Below are 17886 nucleotides of genomic sequence, written 5' to 3'. Positions count from 1 at the left end.
GGGCCTGGGGCCGGGGCGGGGCCGCGCCGTGAGTCGCCTCCATCTTTCGGCACAAAGGAGCGGCGGCAGCGCCGGGCCGGGGCCGGGCAGGGGCGGAGGGCGCGGGGTCCGCGGCCGCCCCGCTGCGTTCCCGCTGAGCTCCCGGCGGGGCTGTGCGGAGCTGAGGTGAGGCAGGGCGGGCGCGGCCCGGCTGGCGTGTGCCGCGGGGCTGGGGTGGAGCGGGGCGCGCATCGGGGTGAGGGGAAGAGACAGTGGCGGGCTGGGCGCCGGTGGCCCCGCCGGTGGCCCCATTGCCGGCCGTGCGTTGATGAACGGAGGCACCGTGCTCAGCCCTCCGCTCCCCCAGGGGCCGCCGGCGCGGGTCCCGGTTGGGGTGGGGGCCGGGCCGGCGCAGCCCCCGGCCCCAGGCGGCGGCCCGGGGTCCCGTCGGCTCTGGTGGTTGGTGCAGCTGCCCCCCGGGCGTCGTCGGTAACCCCCGGCTGCCTCGCTGGGGCCATCCGGGCGGGCAAGCCGCGGTGAGAGGCGGGTGGCCACGGTGCAACCCCCGGGCTCGCTGAGCTCGCGCGGAGGCCCCGGAGCTGGGCAGAGCCGGGCTGGCGTGCGGAGCTGGGAGCTCGTTAAAGAAAGCGGCAGAAGGTGAATGAACGGGGGTTTGGCGAGCTGGGGCGCCCCGAGTCCGGCGCTGCTCGGGGCCCGGAGGGGTTGGAACTTCCTATCGGGAGGGCTCCCGGCGCTCGTATGACTTGCAGAACATGGGCTCGGCTACAGCGGGTTTGGTGTGCGAGGGGCAGAATGACTCGGAATCGCGGGGTCACAGCCTCGGCGCGCTGCTCTGGCAGCGCTCGGGAACGCGGCGGGGCTGTAGAGCCCTTCAATATCGTTACATGAATGTGAGGAGTCAGAATCCTGAAAGCTCTTTATGGCTCTCCGTGTCAAAATGTTTCTCCACAGCAAGTTTTCTGTCTTTACAGAGGAGACGTGAAGGTGTGGAGCAGGGCAAATGCACTCATTTTCCTGGATCTTTTTGTTTTAAATTCTTGGGTGATAGATTAGGCAGCGGCACCTTTGCTACGGGTGCAGTAACTCCTCGGCTCTGCTCTCCCACTTCAGTGCTTATAAAGCAGGATTTTTTCACTGCTTGTATCATGCCCATATCGAGCATGAGTTTCTCTTTTAAGCCCTTTGATTCTGATCGCTGTTTCTGTCCCACAGGCCTTCATTGACCCCTCTTTTTATGCACTGCCGGTTTTTTTCTGCTGTGTAGCAGTAGGTGCACAGTCCGTTCTAGGTACAATCTTAGTGTAGGTCCCAGGAATGACTGTCATCACCCGAGTTTCATTTTCTGTTTCGTTATTGCAAACTCTGATCCCTGAGCCCAGAGTTCATTTTGGTGCTGAGCCAGTGTTATCAATTTTTCTCACACAGTGGAACTTTGGTCCATGGAGAAACACAGACATAAAAGCTGCCTTTTCTCTCCTAAATTAATTCAGCCTGCTGTTTTCTGAATACTGGTGTGTTTGGTTTTTTTCATTTTATGTCTGTATCAGTGTTTGTTTTCTTCAATATAAGAGATTTTTTTTTCTACTTAGCACTAGCTTTACCTCAAGATTATAGTTTTTCTGTCCTTTGTCCTGTGTTGAATGCATGTATTTGTTTTGGTGTTTTCTTTTCTCATGCTGGTCCTCAGCTCAGTTCTGCTTTTCTGCTAATTTTCTGTACATCCATCACCGCTATGAAACTGTCACATGGAAACCTACATCCACTTGTTTACTGTGACTTTCCCTTGTTTTCTTTCCGGTATTAAAATTTTTGCTCTGTTCCTGTTAAATTATACAGATTTTTAAACAGTGCATGTTCTCATCACCTTTGAGCTACCTGAAACATTCCCTTGCATCTCATCTCCTGTTGGAATCCTGTACTTGACTGTGGATTTCCAGAGGACTGTGCATTCTCAGAACTTGTCATATTATTTTAAGAGTTTGTGCTGCTGTTATATGTGGTTTTGTTTTGCATTTATCCAAATGCACAGAATTGATCTGTTCTTTGATCTAAATCTGGCCCATTCTTCTGTAAGTGCTTTCGCCTGTGTCTTTGTTCTCCACTGAAGTCCACTCAGCAAAACAGGCCCTTTCTCCTCCTGGCACCCATTCCTCTGTCCCTCCCTTTAGGACATTGCTGTTATTGCTTTGTGCCCCAATCTCTGCTGTTTGTTCCTATTTATAGGTCTGCTTGAACAGATTGTGAATTTCCTGTGGTGTGTTCTTTTTCAGATGAGTGAAGCACAATTGTAGTTGCGTGATCGCTTCTTGTCTCTTCCCTTTTCATCCAGACATTCTCTTGAGGTTCCTGCTAAATGAAAGTTTTCAGTTTCCCCTGTCCATCACTTGAGTAGGAAGCTCCTCCAGGGTATTTTAGTGCTGTGTTTTGCATTCTGCACAACTCTTGTCATAACTCTTGCTGATTATTTATTAGCTTAGCCTTGGCTGTTTACCCACTCTTAGATTGCTGATAGAGCTAATCCAGCTTGTCCACACACCTCCCTTATCATCAGCTGTGATACCAGTGTGTGTTTGCAGGAAGGTGGGCTTGTTTGTTTCCCTGAGGTCTTTAACTTTCCTTTTTATTTACCTTCAGCCTCCTGTACAGGGAGTTTCACTGCAGTGCTTTGTGGTAGCCACTGTGGTATCCTACTCTGTGGCCTCATAATTTGATGATCACTCAGTGGCTCTCTTGTTCTCTCACTGATACATTATTCTGTGCTTTTCTTAATGTTCTTTTTCTTCCTCTTAGAGGGCCATGATGGTTTTCTGCACAACCCTGCAGTGCTCTCCCTTGGTACATTATCAGTGTTTGCACATAGGAGGTCTTCGCTTGAAGTGCATTTCATTTGCTGTGAGTCTAATGGATAGGACTGAAATAGATCACTTAGAATGTTTTGGTTCCCTCCTGTAAAGTAAGACATCCCTCATATTCTGCCCATCAGGTGGAATCAGAGGCAAGTCTCCTCAAGCTTTTTGCTTGTTTGTTAAAATTAAGGAATAACAGGAAGATATTTATTATTGTAAGCAGTAAGTCAGTGATAAAGGCAGTGATTTGTCATAGAACACTTACTGGTCTGTCACTCTTTAGGTTTCTTCATTCAAATTCCCTTTCTTATCCTTATCTCTCCTACCTGACAATGTGCTGTGTTTGGAAATGTCCTCAGTTGCTCATGTAGCTATGTGCTGATATCCTCACAAAGTGGAATAAGGCTCATCATGTGCACTGTGTGCTTTCCCTCTCAATACAGAGGCAGCAACTTAAAATGCTGTCAGCTTGTAGTAAATTGAAGGCCAGCTAGTGTAATTATATTTGTCCTGTTCTGCTCCATTATCAATATGTTGTGTTCAGCATTTCAAACTGGTTTTTGTGGGATTTTTTTTCCCCTCTATTGAACTTATGTTTGCTCAGTAGAGTTTGAATTTACTCATTGCTTTAAAGCGGTGCAGGCAGTGATCTTACACTGAGATTCCTTGTCTTTCAAGTATCTTGTGTGCTTTGTACTGCCTTGTGTCCTGACAATATATTTTATTTTCCTGGTCTGTGTGTGGTAACTGTAAAGCTGGCATTGCAGGGCAGTGACTGTGCCAGCATGATTTTTATTTCCTTTTCTATTCTTCATTATGTTGCTGAGGTCTAATAAAAGTCAGATGTTCACACATGACTCACAAGGTTGTGTGGCTGACCAATGCATCATGATCTCTCTCCAGAAGTGCCTGTAATGACCTGCCCTTGATCTGCCATTACTGTGACCAGGCTTGTGCTTTGGAAGCACAGCTCTGCCATGGGAACTTGGTGTGCTTGGTGGGCTTTGCCCATGCAGCAGGGATACCTGGCAGCCCAAAGTCTGGCATGAGGTGCTGCTCCTTGGTTTTTAATGCATGTCCATTAGATGGAGTTCAGTGAGGTACCATGATCAGTAACAAGAAATCCATCTTTTCCCTAATAAATCTCTCCCCTCAGGGAAGTAGTGGTTTCTGAGCATATGAAATACAACTATCATTATTTTTCTCCCTTTCTAATGCTTTTTTTTTTCTATAGAAAATGCCTCCCTTTTGTTCTAAGTATCTGAATATCTTGGTGTTTTTTTACGTGGGAGAAGGACGAGTATCGAGGACTTTTTGATCTGAAGTGTTGGCATTGGGTTTTTGGATTGCTGGCTTCAGTGCATGTGCACAAACTGGTACAATTACAGCTTGAATCAAAGGTTAGAGGGCAGCTGATGAACTACAAGCCAGGAGGCTGCACCATTCACGTGTATCTTATACCTTCCTGCAGACAGTGGGACATGCTAGAAAGTCATACTGAAAAAAGAAAATCCAACAGCCTGCTGATGCTCTTTTTTTTTTCTCTAAAGGCAAAGCTGTCTGGCATGGAGCAGGCTTAGAATTGTTCTCCCTGCTTTTAAAAACATTCTGCTAATGGTGGGTCGAAGAATGGGCGTGTGTTTGCACTGAAACTCTAGTTAATGTATCAGTCCTGAAATAAAAGATTTTTTTTAAAATTAACAATAGGTGAGTTATTCTCTCTTTATAGTGTTACCCCTTTGTAACATTTAGTGAAATGGTGTTTACATGTAATTATCAAAACAATTTAATCTTAATTCTCCTGAAATTCCCCAGAAAGTTATTTAGCAGAAGCCCCAGGTGGTTGAGACTTTGTGTTCCTGGTACTGTTACAGGATTTTGAAAGCCTCTTAAATAGTTTTTTTGTTTTCTGCCTTTTTTGACTAAACAAGGTGCACAGTCTTGTTTAAGCCACATTCAGGCTGCCTTGTGAGACACGTGCTCATCATCCTCCCACTTCCTAACCCACCTGCACGTGTCCGAGCCATCTCTCGGGCAGTCAGGCCTCTTCCCCTCCTTGGCCACGGCACATTGAGCAACTTCCTCTGGCTTTCTTGGTACTGGCAGGGGCCCTAAAACACTGTAAGAAATACCACAGCTCAGTGGTTGGAGCAGGACACCTGGCAGGAGCACTTGTTCCACACGGCTGGTGAATCCACAGCGGGCTGTCTCCTGCAGGTGCTTTGCTGGCACACTTGTAGCAGGGCAGAAAGGAAAGGTCCTCAAGGCAGAACCTGAAGAGACAGATGGGGAGAAATGAAGCTGAGTTCCTGTGTGGGTGGGGTTTCTGTTGTTTTAAGTAAGTTCTGTGATAAAGTACTGGAATGGCCTGCCTGGGGATTTGGTGGAGTCATCACCATCCCTGGATGTGTTTAAAAAATATTGGATGTGGCACTTGGTGCCAGGGTTTAGTTGAGGTGTTGGGGCTGGGTTGGACTTGTTGATCTTGAAGGTCTCTTCCCATCTACTGATTCTGTGATCCTGTGAAATTGGTGAGATAAGGGGGTTCCAGTGACCTGCCCAGAGCTGTGTTTCAGGTTCTGTATTCTTCAGCTCTGGAAGCCCCAGGTAGATCAGGAATCGTGCTTTCTAAGAGTGCTTCCGAGGCAGGTTTGCTAACCTAGTGACCTACATGTTGTGTTGGACTCAAATGACAGTCTCTTGAGCAGCTGTCACTGTATCCACTCACAGGAGGAAAGGGAATTAGAAGGGTATTTCCTGCTCTGGCAGTACAGTCCTGAACTTTGTCTAGCAAAGAGCAGCCAGCTTTCCATGGCTGGCAGGGAAGGCCACAAAGGTGGCTCTCAACTCTGGCCACTGAAAGATCAGGCCATGCTCTGATGCTGCTTCAATTATCAAGACATGGAACTTTCTTCAGCCTGTTTCTAGACATTATCTGCTCACCAAGGCACTTGTCAGGCAGCTGATAATGCAGGCTTCCAACTGAGGCATTGCTGAGTTTTTCAGCAATGTTATCAAAATTTTACACTGAAAACAGTTTGTGGACATGTGAATTTTACTCGTTCATAATAGCTTAGTCATGCCACGTAGCTGGGCTAAGTTCTGTGGTCTACAGCAGGAGACTGTTCTGCCTTCTACAGAGTAGTTCTGCACCCAACGTTCCTCTGAAAACAAGCCTAGCTCTGAGTTAGAAGAAAAGCACTTAGATCAGTTTAGACAAGAAACAGACAAACTCTGAGTTGCCACTCTTTAGCTCACCTTTGTGAAGCTGGTGGTTTGCTGACAAGAATCTGCCCTTGCTTCCAGCAGTCCCTCCTTGAAGCATCTTCCTGGAGCCCACAATGTGATGACTAGGATGCCCCTGTGCTAGCCCTAATTCTAGCTCCCAGGGCAGGGCTGTGCTGTGACTGAGCTGCTCAGTCTCTTGACTTGCCTCTCAAAATGCTTTTGTGGTTTAGATTTTGTTCATGCACAAAGTTCTTTAAGTATTGCAAGGAATTGATCTCCATGTGACTGAAGAGAACTCTTTCACTGGTTTCTTGATACAGATATAGTTAAAGCCTTATCCTTTCTGAAATGGACTGTTGTAAATTTTACTAGATAAAGCTTTTTTTAAAAAAAGTGGGTTTTTTAAAATTTTTTTTTTCCCTGGGATTTGTTTGCCATTCTATACTTCTGCTTGGTATCCAAAGAGTCACTTTCCTTCCAGCATTGTCTATTCTGGAATTTCTTATGGATTTTTTTGGGAGAGTTTTGGGCTTTTTGGTGGAGTTTTTTGTTTAATATTGAATCCTGATATCATGGATGCTTTTGTCAGAATTGTATTGTTGATAACGCCTTTAATTTTCTGGGCAGCAAGTAAGATTAACTTGAATTAATTGAAAGAGTTATTTATAAGCTTCCAAATGAATGTCTATGCCAAAACTTAATAGGGTATAGCTAATTGATTTTATTTCATGTGCTTGTATCCCTGCAGTTTATAGGATTAGTGTTCCTTGCCATCTACAGGGCATTATCTTGATCTCCCTGCCACTTGCTGAAGCAGTGCATTATACTCTGCTCCTTGGGCAACTGCTGAGCTTGTTCAGCTCTGCCAGGCCACGTCACCCTGCTGGAGGCACCTCTTGTTCAACTTCACTGGGCTGTCAGATACCACTATCTTTTTAAAAGATCATTATCTCAGAAGTGCTTTCATCTGCCTCAAAGCATAACTTAAGCTCTGTCTCTGATAAGAAATTTAATGATCCATCTGTGGCTTGGGGAGCTGAGAAGCGGGAAGCGTGATCGATACCAGCGTTGGTTTAGACATGAAACAAAGTTGAGGTTTTCTGTAGTACAAAGGACAGTTCCACAAATGACTGAGATGACAAACGATGACCTCCGAGATGGGGAAACTCAAAAGGTGGTAAATGCTTCCCTTCCAGAAAGAAAGCTGAACAGTCTGATACCTGGCATGTTCTGAGCTCTAGTGTCTCTGTATCCAGAGGTAAGGGGAAAACTGTGCAGGGGGGAATCCCTACCAGACCTGCTCTGGTGACACTATTTTAAGTGAGAAGGTGACGTTAACTTTAAATCCGCATTGCAATTTTAGTGTTCCTGTACCAGCTTAAAAAGGGAGTTTAAAGGAAGTGAAAAGACAAAGTAGTGCAATGTGCAAGTGACTATAAAATCTGACTTTCACAGTGAGTCTACAGAAAAAGAAACTACCGTGGTGATAGTTACTGTCTGCTTCTCTCTGCTTCACATCAAGTCAAACAAGAGATCAGATCCTCCAGCTCTGTGTTTGTGACAATGATGAATTACCTAGAGAAGACATCAGGATTAAAGCCCAATTGTTTGCATGAACCTTGTACTCTGGGGGTTTTCACTGATGAGCACTTGTGCAGGAGCTGGAAAGCTTTGAGACATGGTGAGTCTCCCTTTCTGTGAAACTGGCATGCTCAAGGTCAGTCTGCTTTTGGTTTCAGGTGCTCTTGCCTCAGCAAGAAAGCAACCAGCTGTGGCAATGGCTTTGTGAAATGCTGCATGCCAGTAACGGCTGCTTCCCATCGTGTTTTGACACTAGTCTTAAACCCTCCAAGGTATTTTTAAAGAAAATAGAACTGAATTAGGGGTTTGCTTCAGATTGCACAATATGGTGGTTGGTTACCACATGCAGAAGAACCAGCAGGGTATTTACTCGCTCCTCCCGAAGGCTGCAGTCCCCTGCCTGCGTGCACTGCGTGGCACCACGCTGGACACCCAGCAGCTGCTGCTCCTCAGTCTCACAGGTGAGAGGTTAACCCTGCATGTCAATGGGATCTCCTGAGAAAGTCTCCATTTCACATTCTAGTTGTACATCATTTATTGGAAATTCTTGGTTTTCAGTACTATCCCCATTGTTCCACAGCTGAAATTCTCCTTAAAGTTGATTATCTTGCAGCAGCTCATAACTGTGTTTCCTTCTGGTTTGAACTTTCATCTGACAGGCATCACAAATATTTCCATCTCTTCCTTTTTAGGAGCATCATTTCTTTGGGAAAGAAATGCTAAGGAAATATTTCTAATTATTTTATCTTCTTAATAGGAAACTGCTGGCCAAAACTCTTACAGTTCTGATTTTGAAAATCTGTCAGCTCTGCTGTGTGGCTTGTTGACTGAGCTCCTGTGTTACTCTGCTCAAGATCACTGATCTTACTCTTGTAGTGGTGGCAGAACAGGGAAAAGTGTTTTTGGTAGCTGAAACCTTCCCCCTTTATGTGCACAAGGGGTTTTTGTTTGCTTGGCAGCGCACTCCATTTCATGGAAAGAAGAGGCATTTTCCATCATGAGGCAGTATTATGGTTGGCTGTAATCAAATATTTGAGGGGATGAATCACTGCCTCTTGGGCTGCACATTGCAGAGAAATGATCCCAGTGCCACTTGGAGCCAACTCCTCCACTGGCGTGCTCGGTCAGATGATCCAGAGGAGGCTTCTCTGGGGCAGGCTGAGCACCTGCACTGCCAGGCAGGTGCAAATCCACTCTCAGAGCATCCCTTCCAATGGAAGATGATTTTGTCTTTCCCACTTGGACTTCCAGCCAGGAAGGTTGGTCAGCCTGTGGAGCTCATAACTCCTTTGTGCATCCGTGCATGTGCTTGAGCCTGCTGGGAGAGCAGCTCCTTTCTGTGGTGGGGATGGTCCCAGAGGCCAGGGGAGGTGTGTGGGGGCACAGGAGGCTGCAGCTGGTGGCTGCTTGTCTCCCGTGCAGGGAAGGTGTCCTGCTCCAGCAGCATCTGATCTGGGGGCTTTGTTGAGGGCAAGATGTGCTGGGGCAGCTGTTCAGTGAGTGTCCCACAGGGGCTCTCTGGTGTAAAGGAGGTGTTGGGCATTGGCATTTTGTGCTGTTTGGTGAGAGCTGGAGTACCAGCTACTTCTTATGGAATAAAAACTTGTATTTTTATTAGTTTGCTTTGCACTTCTGAACCTTCCTTCCTGCATTTGTGCTCTATCCAGACAAGCTGGTTTGTGAGCAGATCTGTAGCAATCTCTCCTACCTTGTGTTCCTAATTATTTTGCCTTTCAGTTTGTTTGTGGTTTGACAATGAGCTCCTTGTATGTGATGGTGAGCAAGAGCCAAGTGAATGCTGTCAAACCCAGCTCTTTACTAAATAAGGGGAGTTTATCCTGTCATCTCTTCCTGTTATCTAATCTGCTTTTATAGTGTACTTTTATTTTCTGCTGTGTCTACTTGAGGGGGATCTGGAGCAGGTATTGTTTCTCTTCTTCCTCCTGTAGGGAGTAATTTTGAGGTGAGGAGTTGATCACTGCTCTGCACTTGGTGCTGTCTAATCTGGAATACCAAGGCTGTAAAAATAGGCTGGGTTTTCTGTCTCTGTGTCTAGTCCTAAAGCTTTCAGATAAGAAACTGGGTTTTGAAGCCTTAAGAGAATTCCCTCTTTAAAGGCTGGATATAGCTGAAAATAACAGCACGGCTTGATGTCATGGCAGGTGTAGGGAGGAGGTGGGGTATGTCTACCTTAGATGCATTTTCCAAGTGAATTCTCTTTTTTTCACATCTCTCCTCAGGGACTCCTCAGCACAGTTCCTAGGAGTGAAAGCAGAGTCAGTAATGACTCAGTGCCCACCAATAAAGGCTTACAGAGCACTGCCTTTTCCAGATACAACTTTGTGCCCTGGAGGAGAACTCACTTCTGCTCACTTTGTGAGCTCCCCCAGCCATTCCTGAACCAAGCAGACTTACAGGTGAGTTGATCATAATTACTTGTTTTTAATCACACTTTAAGTTGTCAGCCAGAAAAACTTAGGCTTCAATAATCAGCTTTAATCTTGACATATGTCTGGTTTTGTTTCTTTAGGTTCTTACTCATTGTTAATCTCTGAAATACAGCTTTTCCATTTTTGTTTTGATGACAAGATAGATTCACTGTGTTAACATTTCTATAAGTTACTCTTTACTTCTATAAGTTGCAACTTTACTTAGATTCTATAAAATACAGATTCTAAATCTGTAACAGTTTTACATTTTAGTATTATCTTGCTAAAAAGCCCTTAAATGACCCAGATTCATAAATACATACATATTCCCTAGAAAGACATGATTTGCGTTTAACATCACTAGTTCTTTTTAAAATCAGGAAAGTAATTTTAACCAGTTGTGAACTCAGACAGTTCTGTTTGAGGTCTTTGCAATCTGCACTGGCATCTCTCATCTGCTTGGGACTTGCTGACTGAGAAGGTGCCAGCAGTGTTGGCTCAGCTGTAAGGACTCTGAGCCTCATGTCCAAACTGCTTAGGGCAAAAAGCAAGCATGATGTGATGCTGAAACCCTTTCAATGATCTGTGGTTTAGGAATTTCTTGACCAAGAAGTCAAGACCTTGTATTTTTTTCCTATTAATATCCCTTGAGGAATTGATTTTTTTTTTCTTAGTTAGCCTCCAGTTAATTTCTTAATACTATTTCACTGTGCTAAAAGATGATGTGCTTCACACGACAGAAGAGCCTGTGAGCTTGGTGGCAGTGCTTTTCCAGTGACAGCTGACATCCCAAGACTTGCTCATATGACCATTGTCTGGCTTCCTGACTGTTGTGATCTTGTCCCAAAGGGCAGCCAGCAATTGCGGAGTTGCCAGTTGGCTCTGATGGTGGGGGCCTTCCATATTTAAAAGGTGTCAGCTCTCTTTGACTTTCTTTTGAATTTAGGGTGCTACATGTCTGCTCTTAATGAGATTATTTAATAATTGAAGAATAGTAATAACCTACTACAGAATATTCACCATAACTTCTAGTGTAAATGTTAAACTTGATTCTTGAAAGGATAAAAATTACTTACTTATTCTGACATGCCTGAAGTGTGTAAATAGTGACATTATTTCTTTTGTAGGGTTTTATATTACCTGAGACTTTAAGTAATGTTTTATAGAAATACATCCTATGGCTTGAAACATAACTTGTTATAAGATAGGGTTTTGAATCCTTTTTCTCTTGCATTTTCAAGTTAATAATTGGGAGAGACTGCCCCATGGTCTCAGTTGCTACTGGGCCTGTATGTGATCCAAACCATTTGAATGAAGAACAGAAGAATGATTGAATTGGTCTTTGTTCCCAAAAATGGAAGATTGGTTTGACACTAGATCCAAACAGCACACAACACCCATTTCAAAATCCCAGTTAGATTTGTAAGGCATTGAAATGGTGTCTGCAATTCCTATTTAATTCAGTGTTGGTGCTTCTTTGGGTGAGAATGCAGGAGATGCAGGCATGTTCCAAAAATGTGTATTTATGCAGAGGTGGGCCAAATAGTTCTCTGTTAAATTAATTGTTTGTTGACATAAACCATAACTGTAAGATTAGTTCTTTACAATTTTGTCTATTTTATAGTTTGGAAATGTTCCTCATGTGAAATGAGGACCTTAAGTGTACAGCCTTTATTGAGGTGGCATAAGCCATGTGTCTCTTGAAAGAGTAAATGAACCTGGTTTGTTGATACTTAGTATTTAAAGGGTAGCAGTGTGGGACATTTACAGGCAAACTTGTTCCTCTGCATCTGAAAACCATGAAGGAGCTGGGAGGTAAGAGGTAGTGTAGAAAGGAACGGTCTGTGGGCGAGAGCTCCTTACCAAGTGAACTTCCTCCTCCTCCTCTTCCTTCCTTTCCCGTTCCCCACAATAGACTTCAGGTAAAGCCTTGTGTTTCTTAGCTGCTTTATCCACCAAAACTGGTGGTGTTTACTAAAATAGGAGTTCTTCTGATGTTTTCTAGCAGTAGTAAGACTGACTCTTGTTCTATGTTTGCTTTTTCAGACCTCCTTCTGGATGACCAATGTGTGTTTTAAGTGATTCTGTCAGTGACTAAGTCTCCAACTTCCCACTCATTCCAGCTGGTAGCAGCGTTTAAGATGCAAAAAGATCACAATCCAGGATCACACAAACATTTCTCTTAAAACTTCCTAGATGATTGTAGTTGCTTTAGTTGTGTTCTATGCTAGCAGAAGCCTTTTCCAAGGTCTGCTGTTGACTCTAGAGCACCACATTCCCCATTTCCTGGGAGCCTTGGGGGCTGGCAGCATGGGAAACTCTTGCGTTTGTCGCGACGACAGCGGGGCCGAGGACAACGGGAACTCTCAGGGCCGGCAAACGGAGAACAGCAGGACACACATCCCCGAAGCAAGAAGCCACCCAAGGGACCCTGTCCGTCCACCCAGGAGGGGTCGAGGGCCTCATGAACCAAGGAGGAAAAAACAGAATGTGGATGGGCTGGTGCTTGACACACTGGCTGTAATTCGGACGTTGGTAGATAAGTAAGTACCTCCTCAAGGAATAATTCAACATGAATGAAAGTGTTCTTGTCTTCTCCCAAACTGTGGCTCCAGCCTCTCACCGATCTACACCTGACCCTCCCTGAAGCAGCTGCGTGTTTCCATCTGGAGGCTTAGGAGAGGAGCACCTTTCCTAGGTAATAGAAGTGGCTCCTGAGTGCCCAGGTACAGACTCTTCCAGGAGCTGAGGAGCTTTCAGACAGTTCCTGTATGGGCCTACACCCATGTGGGATGAGGAGTGTGCTCAGGATTTCTTACCTGGCACAGATACACAGTTTAGGAAGCAATAAATGCTCCAGAGGCTGGGAACTTCTGTCCTAAAAATTGGTTGTTGTGCAGTTTTCTGTTTGCAGGCTGGATTTTACTTCTTTGGAAATGGTGAAGCAAAATAGGGAGCTTTGATCTTTGTTAGCCTGGATAAACAGACTGAGGTTTTCTTTCCAGTTGTAAGTCTGACTACTTTTTAAAGATCACATGTTGTGAGTGCCCAGCTCCCAATCCCAGTATTGCATTCCTGGCATGCTCAAAGCATCCATTAAGGGCATGGGGGATATTTATGGGCTCATCCATTTTTTGGTGTTTTTTTTTGGTTTTGTGTTGCTTTCTGCAAAGCTTTAAAAGGACCTTAAAAATGATGGGTTAAGTTAGCTCAACACTTCTTGGGTTAGGTGCAGGCTAGGAATTAATTGGAAGGACCAGAACTGAAGGAAAAACACTCTTCCAGCCTGACAGCTGGGGTTTGAGTTTAAGGTGGATGAGGCTCAGAATCTTCTTGATTCATATACCTGCATCAAGTCTGGAATGTGCCTGCAGAGAAGGAGTTTGCCTTCCTGCTGTCAAAGGTTTTAAGTGAAAATATCAGCACTGATGTTTTTCATGAACATTTAAGTCTAAGGTATGTGTTTGGTGGATTTTTTAACAGGTTTTATTTTGTGCTCTTGTCTTCAAATCATGGCAAATGTTTTTTAAAGTCTCTGCCCAGTCTCACATGCCCTTTCCCTCAAGTTCAGCTCCTTAAGGTGTTTCACAACAATTCTGTGCACAGTTGATCCTGTTCCTGTGGGTCTTGCAAGCAGTTTTGTAATCTTGTGAACACTTTCTTATGCTACTGGGAGACAATAAGCATGGTTATTTCACTGCCCATGGAGTCCTGCTTCTGATGCATTCCTGAAGCTACTGTATTTTTATGGGGGCTTTTATACAGACTACAGTAAAATGCACTGTGATTTATTCATTCCTTGTGATAAGGAATGAATAGTTATTTTCCCTGTTTGCTATTTGTTTGTTTTTTCTTTGGGTTCATTTTTTCCCCTTGTTTTTAGTTTTATCAAATCTCAATGGTCTGACCTAAAACATACCTGACAACTGATTTTTTTTTCTCTCCTATCTAGCGATAGCTGCTTCCTAGAAGCTTAATTAAATGAACTCAGAAGGTTAAGTTCTATATTTTGAGGCTTCTGTGAAAAGCTGCCTTGCAAATTAAGAAATCACCAAAATGGCTGTTTTGTTTCAAAATGAGGAAGGTGTGTCCTGGAGGGGATGTTGGTAATTAAGTGGTTAAAATGGCAAATCAGTGGGACAGGATTGTCCTGTGCTCAGTGCCAATACTGTGAGAACCTGCTACTCGTGAAAAAATCAGAAATCTTGCAGATAAAAATGTCATCCTTTTTTATCATAGCCTTTACTTGTACTTATGGTTGGGATTTTTGTTGAGGTTTTTTTCTCCTTTCTTTGAGTCTTTCTATCCTTTCTCCTGATGTAATTCTGGCTGCAAAACTGAACTTCTTTTCCTTCTGGGCAGATTACTTTCCAGAAGAAAGGTGAAGATGCCTCGAGTTAAAAAAACAACCCAAATATTTGTTTCAAATGTTGTGGCAATATAAAAATGCATTAAATTGGACTTCAGCATTTTGTTGTGGAAATATTTAAGAATGTGCTCACCTTTTTGTAAGAAAAAAAAGACATGTATTAATGTCATATATATTTCATCAATGCTGTGATTTTTCTCTTCTTTATGATTAATCTCTCAAGCTAGGTATTTATATTATCTCCATAAGTAATGTCTGTTGAAATTTTCTAAAATTCCTCTGTATTTCACACTTCCAATTTCTTTTCAGAGCTGTGTGATAGAGTGTGAGCGTGGAGCATAAAGTCTAAGCCTGGGGTTAGTCCACAGTGCCTAAGGAGCACTGAATAAAGCATTTTAGGACATGCTGCTGGATAAGCTTTTTCTGGACCTAGAGGTGCTTACTGAACAGGACTTTGTGGTCTTGCTTTAGACACTTTCACTGGCAGTACCTGCTCAGATACACAGATGTGTCCATAGCTTTGTGTCTTTACTGCAGCAAACTGGACTGAGGACCTAATCTATTGAACTTCTTGCAGTTTTCATGTTGGAAAATGGCTTGGATTAAATATTTGCTGTTAAACTGCCTTAACTGTTTCTTTTAACAAGAGTTGAAGACTGTGATGCTGTTGGATGGCTTCCCATTCAGGTTTTGTGGTGGTTTTTAAATATTTATATATTTATCAGGGGATTTCTGAGAAAAAAATCCTGTTGAAGCAATGCTCCTTGTGCACTGCTCTGAGTTCACTCTGTGACCTCTGGCATGCAGTGCCTTGTTATGTACTACAAGGAGCCTGCTAATGGACAGCACCAAATCTAGGCATTATGTTCAGCTTTTAGACATGCAGATGTGGATCACAATTTCACTTGTCAGCTGTTGCAGACATGCAGATGTTGATGTTGAGCCAGAGAGAGGCTCAAATCCCATCTGTTTGAGTTCTGAAAATGACATTAGCAATCTGCAGCCTGTGTAACTTCCTTTTGTTAAATGGTTACTGGATTTGTTTTCTGTCTGTGTATAATCATTTTATTCAGTGTATTGCGTTGATGATTGTGCGTAAATTTTGACCTGTGTAATATCTCTTTCAGTGACCAGGAGCCTCCTTATTCAATGATCACGTTGCATGAAATGGCAGAAACAGGTATCAAGGCATTGTGTTGGGCATTTCATTTGTGACTTACAAGCAAAAGAAACAAAACAAATCCCAAGCCCCACTTTCCATTTGCAAAGAAAAATACACCTCAGCCAGGTGTGTTGGGATGTGGTGTAGCTCTGGGGATGTGGGAACCAGAACAAAGTTCTGCCCTTCAGAGCTTCACTGAGCTCATGCATTGGCCTGAGATTTTTTGAATTCAGTTAAACTTTCCACGTGAAATCTCCAGAAGCAGCCAAAGGATGGCCACAAACACACTGCAGTGGCATTAAAGCCTAAGCCACAAAGAGTGGCTGTTTGCAGCTGAGCAGGAACATCCCATACACAGATGTGGGCCAAGCCTGTGTGCTCTGCTGTCAGCACATAGCATGTTCTTTTGGTTTGGGTCTTGCTGACCTTAGACCTCTGCTTTACTCTCTATTTGTCCCAACCCTGTCCCTAAGTGCTCCTGCAGGACAAGCAGGGGCTGTTTCATCTTTGTTATAGTAGGAGAAATTCTACCAGCTTAAGGCTTCAACAAAACTTCTGGTTTAGTTGAATTTTTACCTCTCTACTTAGTAGTGTTGATAGTGGTCTTAAGAAATATATTTCTGTATTAAAATTAATTAATCAAGCTGGTTAGATATTACAGCAATTCAATAAAATGCTTTTCAGGGGAATGTGCTAACAGAACTCAACCCCCAATGTATTACTGCTGTGTTGTTGTAGGGAACACTGCTTCTACAACCTCACTCAACTGTATACAGATACAGGCTGTCTTTATTTTCACTTCTAAGGGAGCTATTTTCTTGTACATCCAAATCTGTTTACTTTATCAGTAGTTTAACATCTTCTTAGTGGATGTTTGCTTGCAAGTAAAAGCCCTTGTCTACTCATTCAACACTGAGAGCTGCTCCCTAGGAAAACAAACATGCTTTAGACTAGCAGGCATGGGAAAAACACACTGAGTTTCTCTGAACCTTGTGTTATTTCAGGGAACTCAGGAAGAGGGATCTGATTCTGGTTAAAAGAAATTATTTCCTCAGTGTCATTGTGTATGTAGCATTTACTACTTAAGAGTTGACATTGGATGCTGAACTCTGAGTATCACACTAGAGCAAAGTACTTGTCTGTACCACCATGAGTATTCCTTCCTAAGAGCAGTAGGAACTAAAGGATGCTCTGGCCTGGGCAAGACTCTTCTCCAAACCATACAGGTGTTCACTATTAGCCAAGCTGCTGTAAACTTTTTCTTTTTTGAATTTAAACTTCTAAACTACTGCAAACTAAGACAGTGGTGTAAAAAGCAAATGTATTTTCCTGATGTCTCTAAGTTCACTGGGTAATTTTGAGGATTTTCCAGTTTACATTTAGGGGTGTACTTTGAACACTTCTGAATTGCACTGTTAATTCTGAGTGTGACTTCTGTTTTGTGGTTGACAGATGAAGGCTGGTTGGAAGTTGTTCAGTCTTTAATTAGAGTTATTCCATTAGAAGATCCCCTGGGACCAGCTGTTATAACTCTACTACTTGATGAATGTCCTCTGCCAACAAAAGTGAGTCGGAAGCAGATACATTTATCTGTGAATGTCAGTTGTTTGTGGTTGCCACACCCGTGATCTCTTTGAGTGCCTTTCACCGGTGATGCAAGACTGATAGTGGTTCAGAAAATGGGTGTAACATTCAACTTCAAGTAATTTGGAGTGACTTGGTGTCTAAATGCTAATTAATGCTAGGAGTATTCCCAAGAAAAGATAAATTTGATCCATGGGAAAGGAGCAAGAGACCCTTGGGTTTTGGCTGCTTTTCCTGCTGCTCTCTTCTGCCGTGTGGCACTTACACTGTGCAGGGAAGGTGTGCAGGTGCTGCAGAAGCTGCCCAAGTTCTGCCCTTTTGTTCTCTCATTTGCAAAGCTGCACTTTTACAAGTCATTTTTTAATTTGTTCCTGCCCTGCATATAAGGAATGCAATGAAAATGAGTGTGTTAAGCTAAATAAATGACATTTTTCAACTATGAAATACCTATATATGGTTTTGGCAAATGAGAATACTTTTGTTTTACTGGCCACTAATCCAGTTTTGGGTGGAAAGATGACCTGAGGTGTTCATGCTATGTTGGTGCAGGTGTGTAACTGAAAGCCTCAGGTGCTTAAGGATGCTAAACATAATGTTTGTACAGAGAACCTGTCTTCAAATGTTTGTCATTATCTCATTTCTTCAGAAACTGATGATCACATCATTTCTGCTTTCATTTCTCAAGCT

At 43.6% G+C, this 17886-nt stretch overlaps 1 protein-coding gene across 2 annotated transcripts in view; it reads left to right on the top strand.

The window, feature by feature from the left end:
• Positions 1 to 52: 52 nt before the first annotated feature.
• The window catches only part of RSPRY1 (ring finger and SPRY domain containing 1), a 35766-nt gene continuing 17932 nt past the window's right edge, over positions 53 to 17886 (top strand). The window contains exons 1-5 of one of the 2 annotated variants that reach the window (XM_053952878.1): positions 53 to 165; positions 9988 to 10072; positions 12131 to 12627; positions 15581 to 15633; positions 17068 to 17180. In XM_053952878.1, coding sequence (XP_053808853.1) covers positions 12281 to 12627; positions 15581 to 15633; positions 17068 to 17180 — 513 coding nt within the window. In that variant the 5' untranslated portion in view covers positions 53 to 165; positions 9988 to 10072; positions 12131 to 12280. Of the gene's footprint in view, positions 166 to 9895; positions 10073 to 12130; positions 12628 to 15580; positions 15634 to 17067; positions 17181 to 17886 lie in introns of both variants that reach the window. The other variant, XM_053952877.1, reaches the window with a different exon arrangement.

The sequence above is a fragment of the Vidua chalybeata genome, chromosome 11 (genome assembly GCF_026979565.1).
Source record: "Vidua chalybeata isolate OUT-0048 chromosome 11, bVidCha1 merged haplotype, whole genome shotgun sequence".
NCBI lineage: Eukaryota > Metazoa > Chordata > Aves > Passeriformes > Viduidae > Vidua > Vidua chalybeata.
This window is presented reverse-complemented; position numbering and strand designations above follow the sequence as displayed.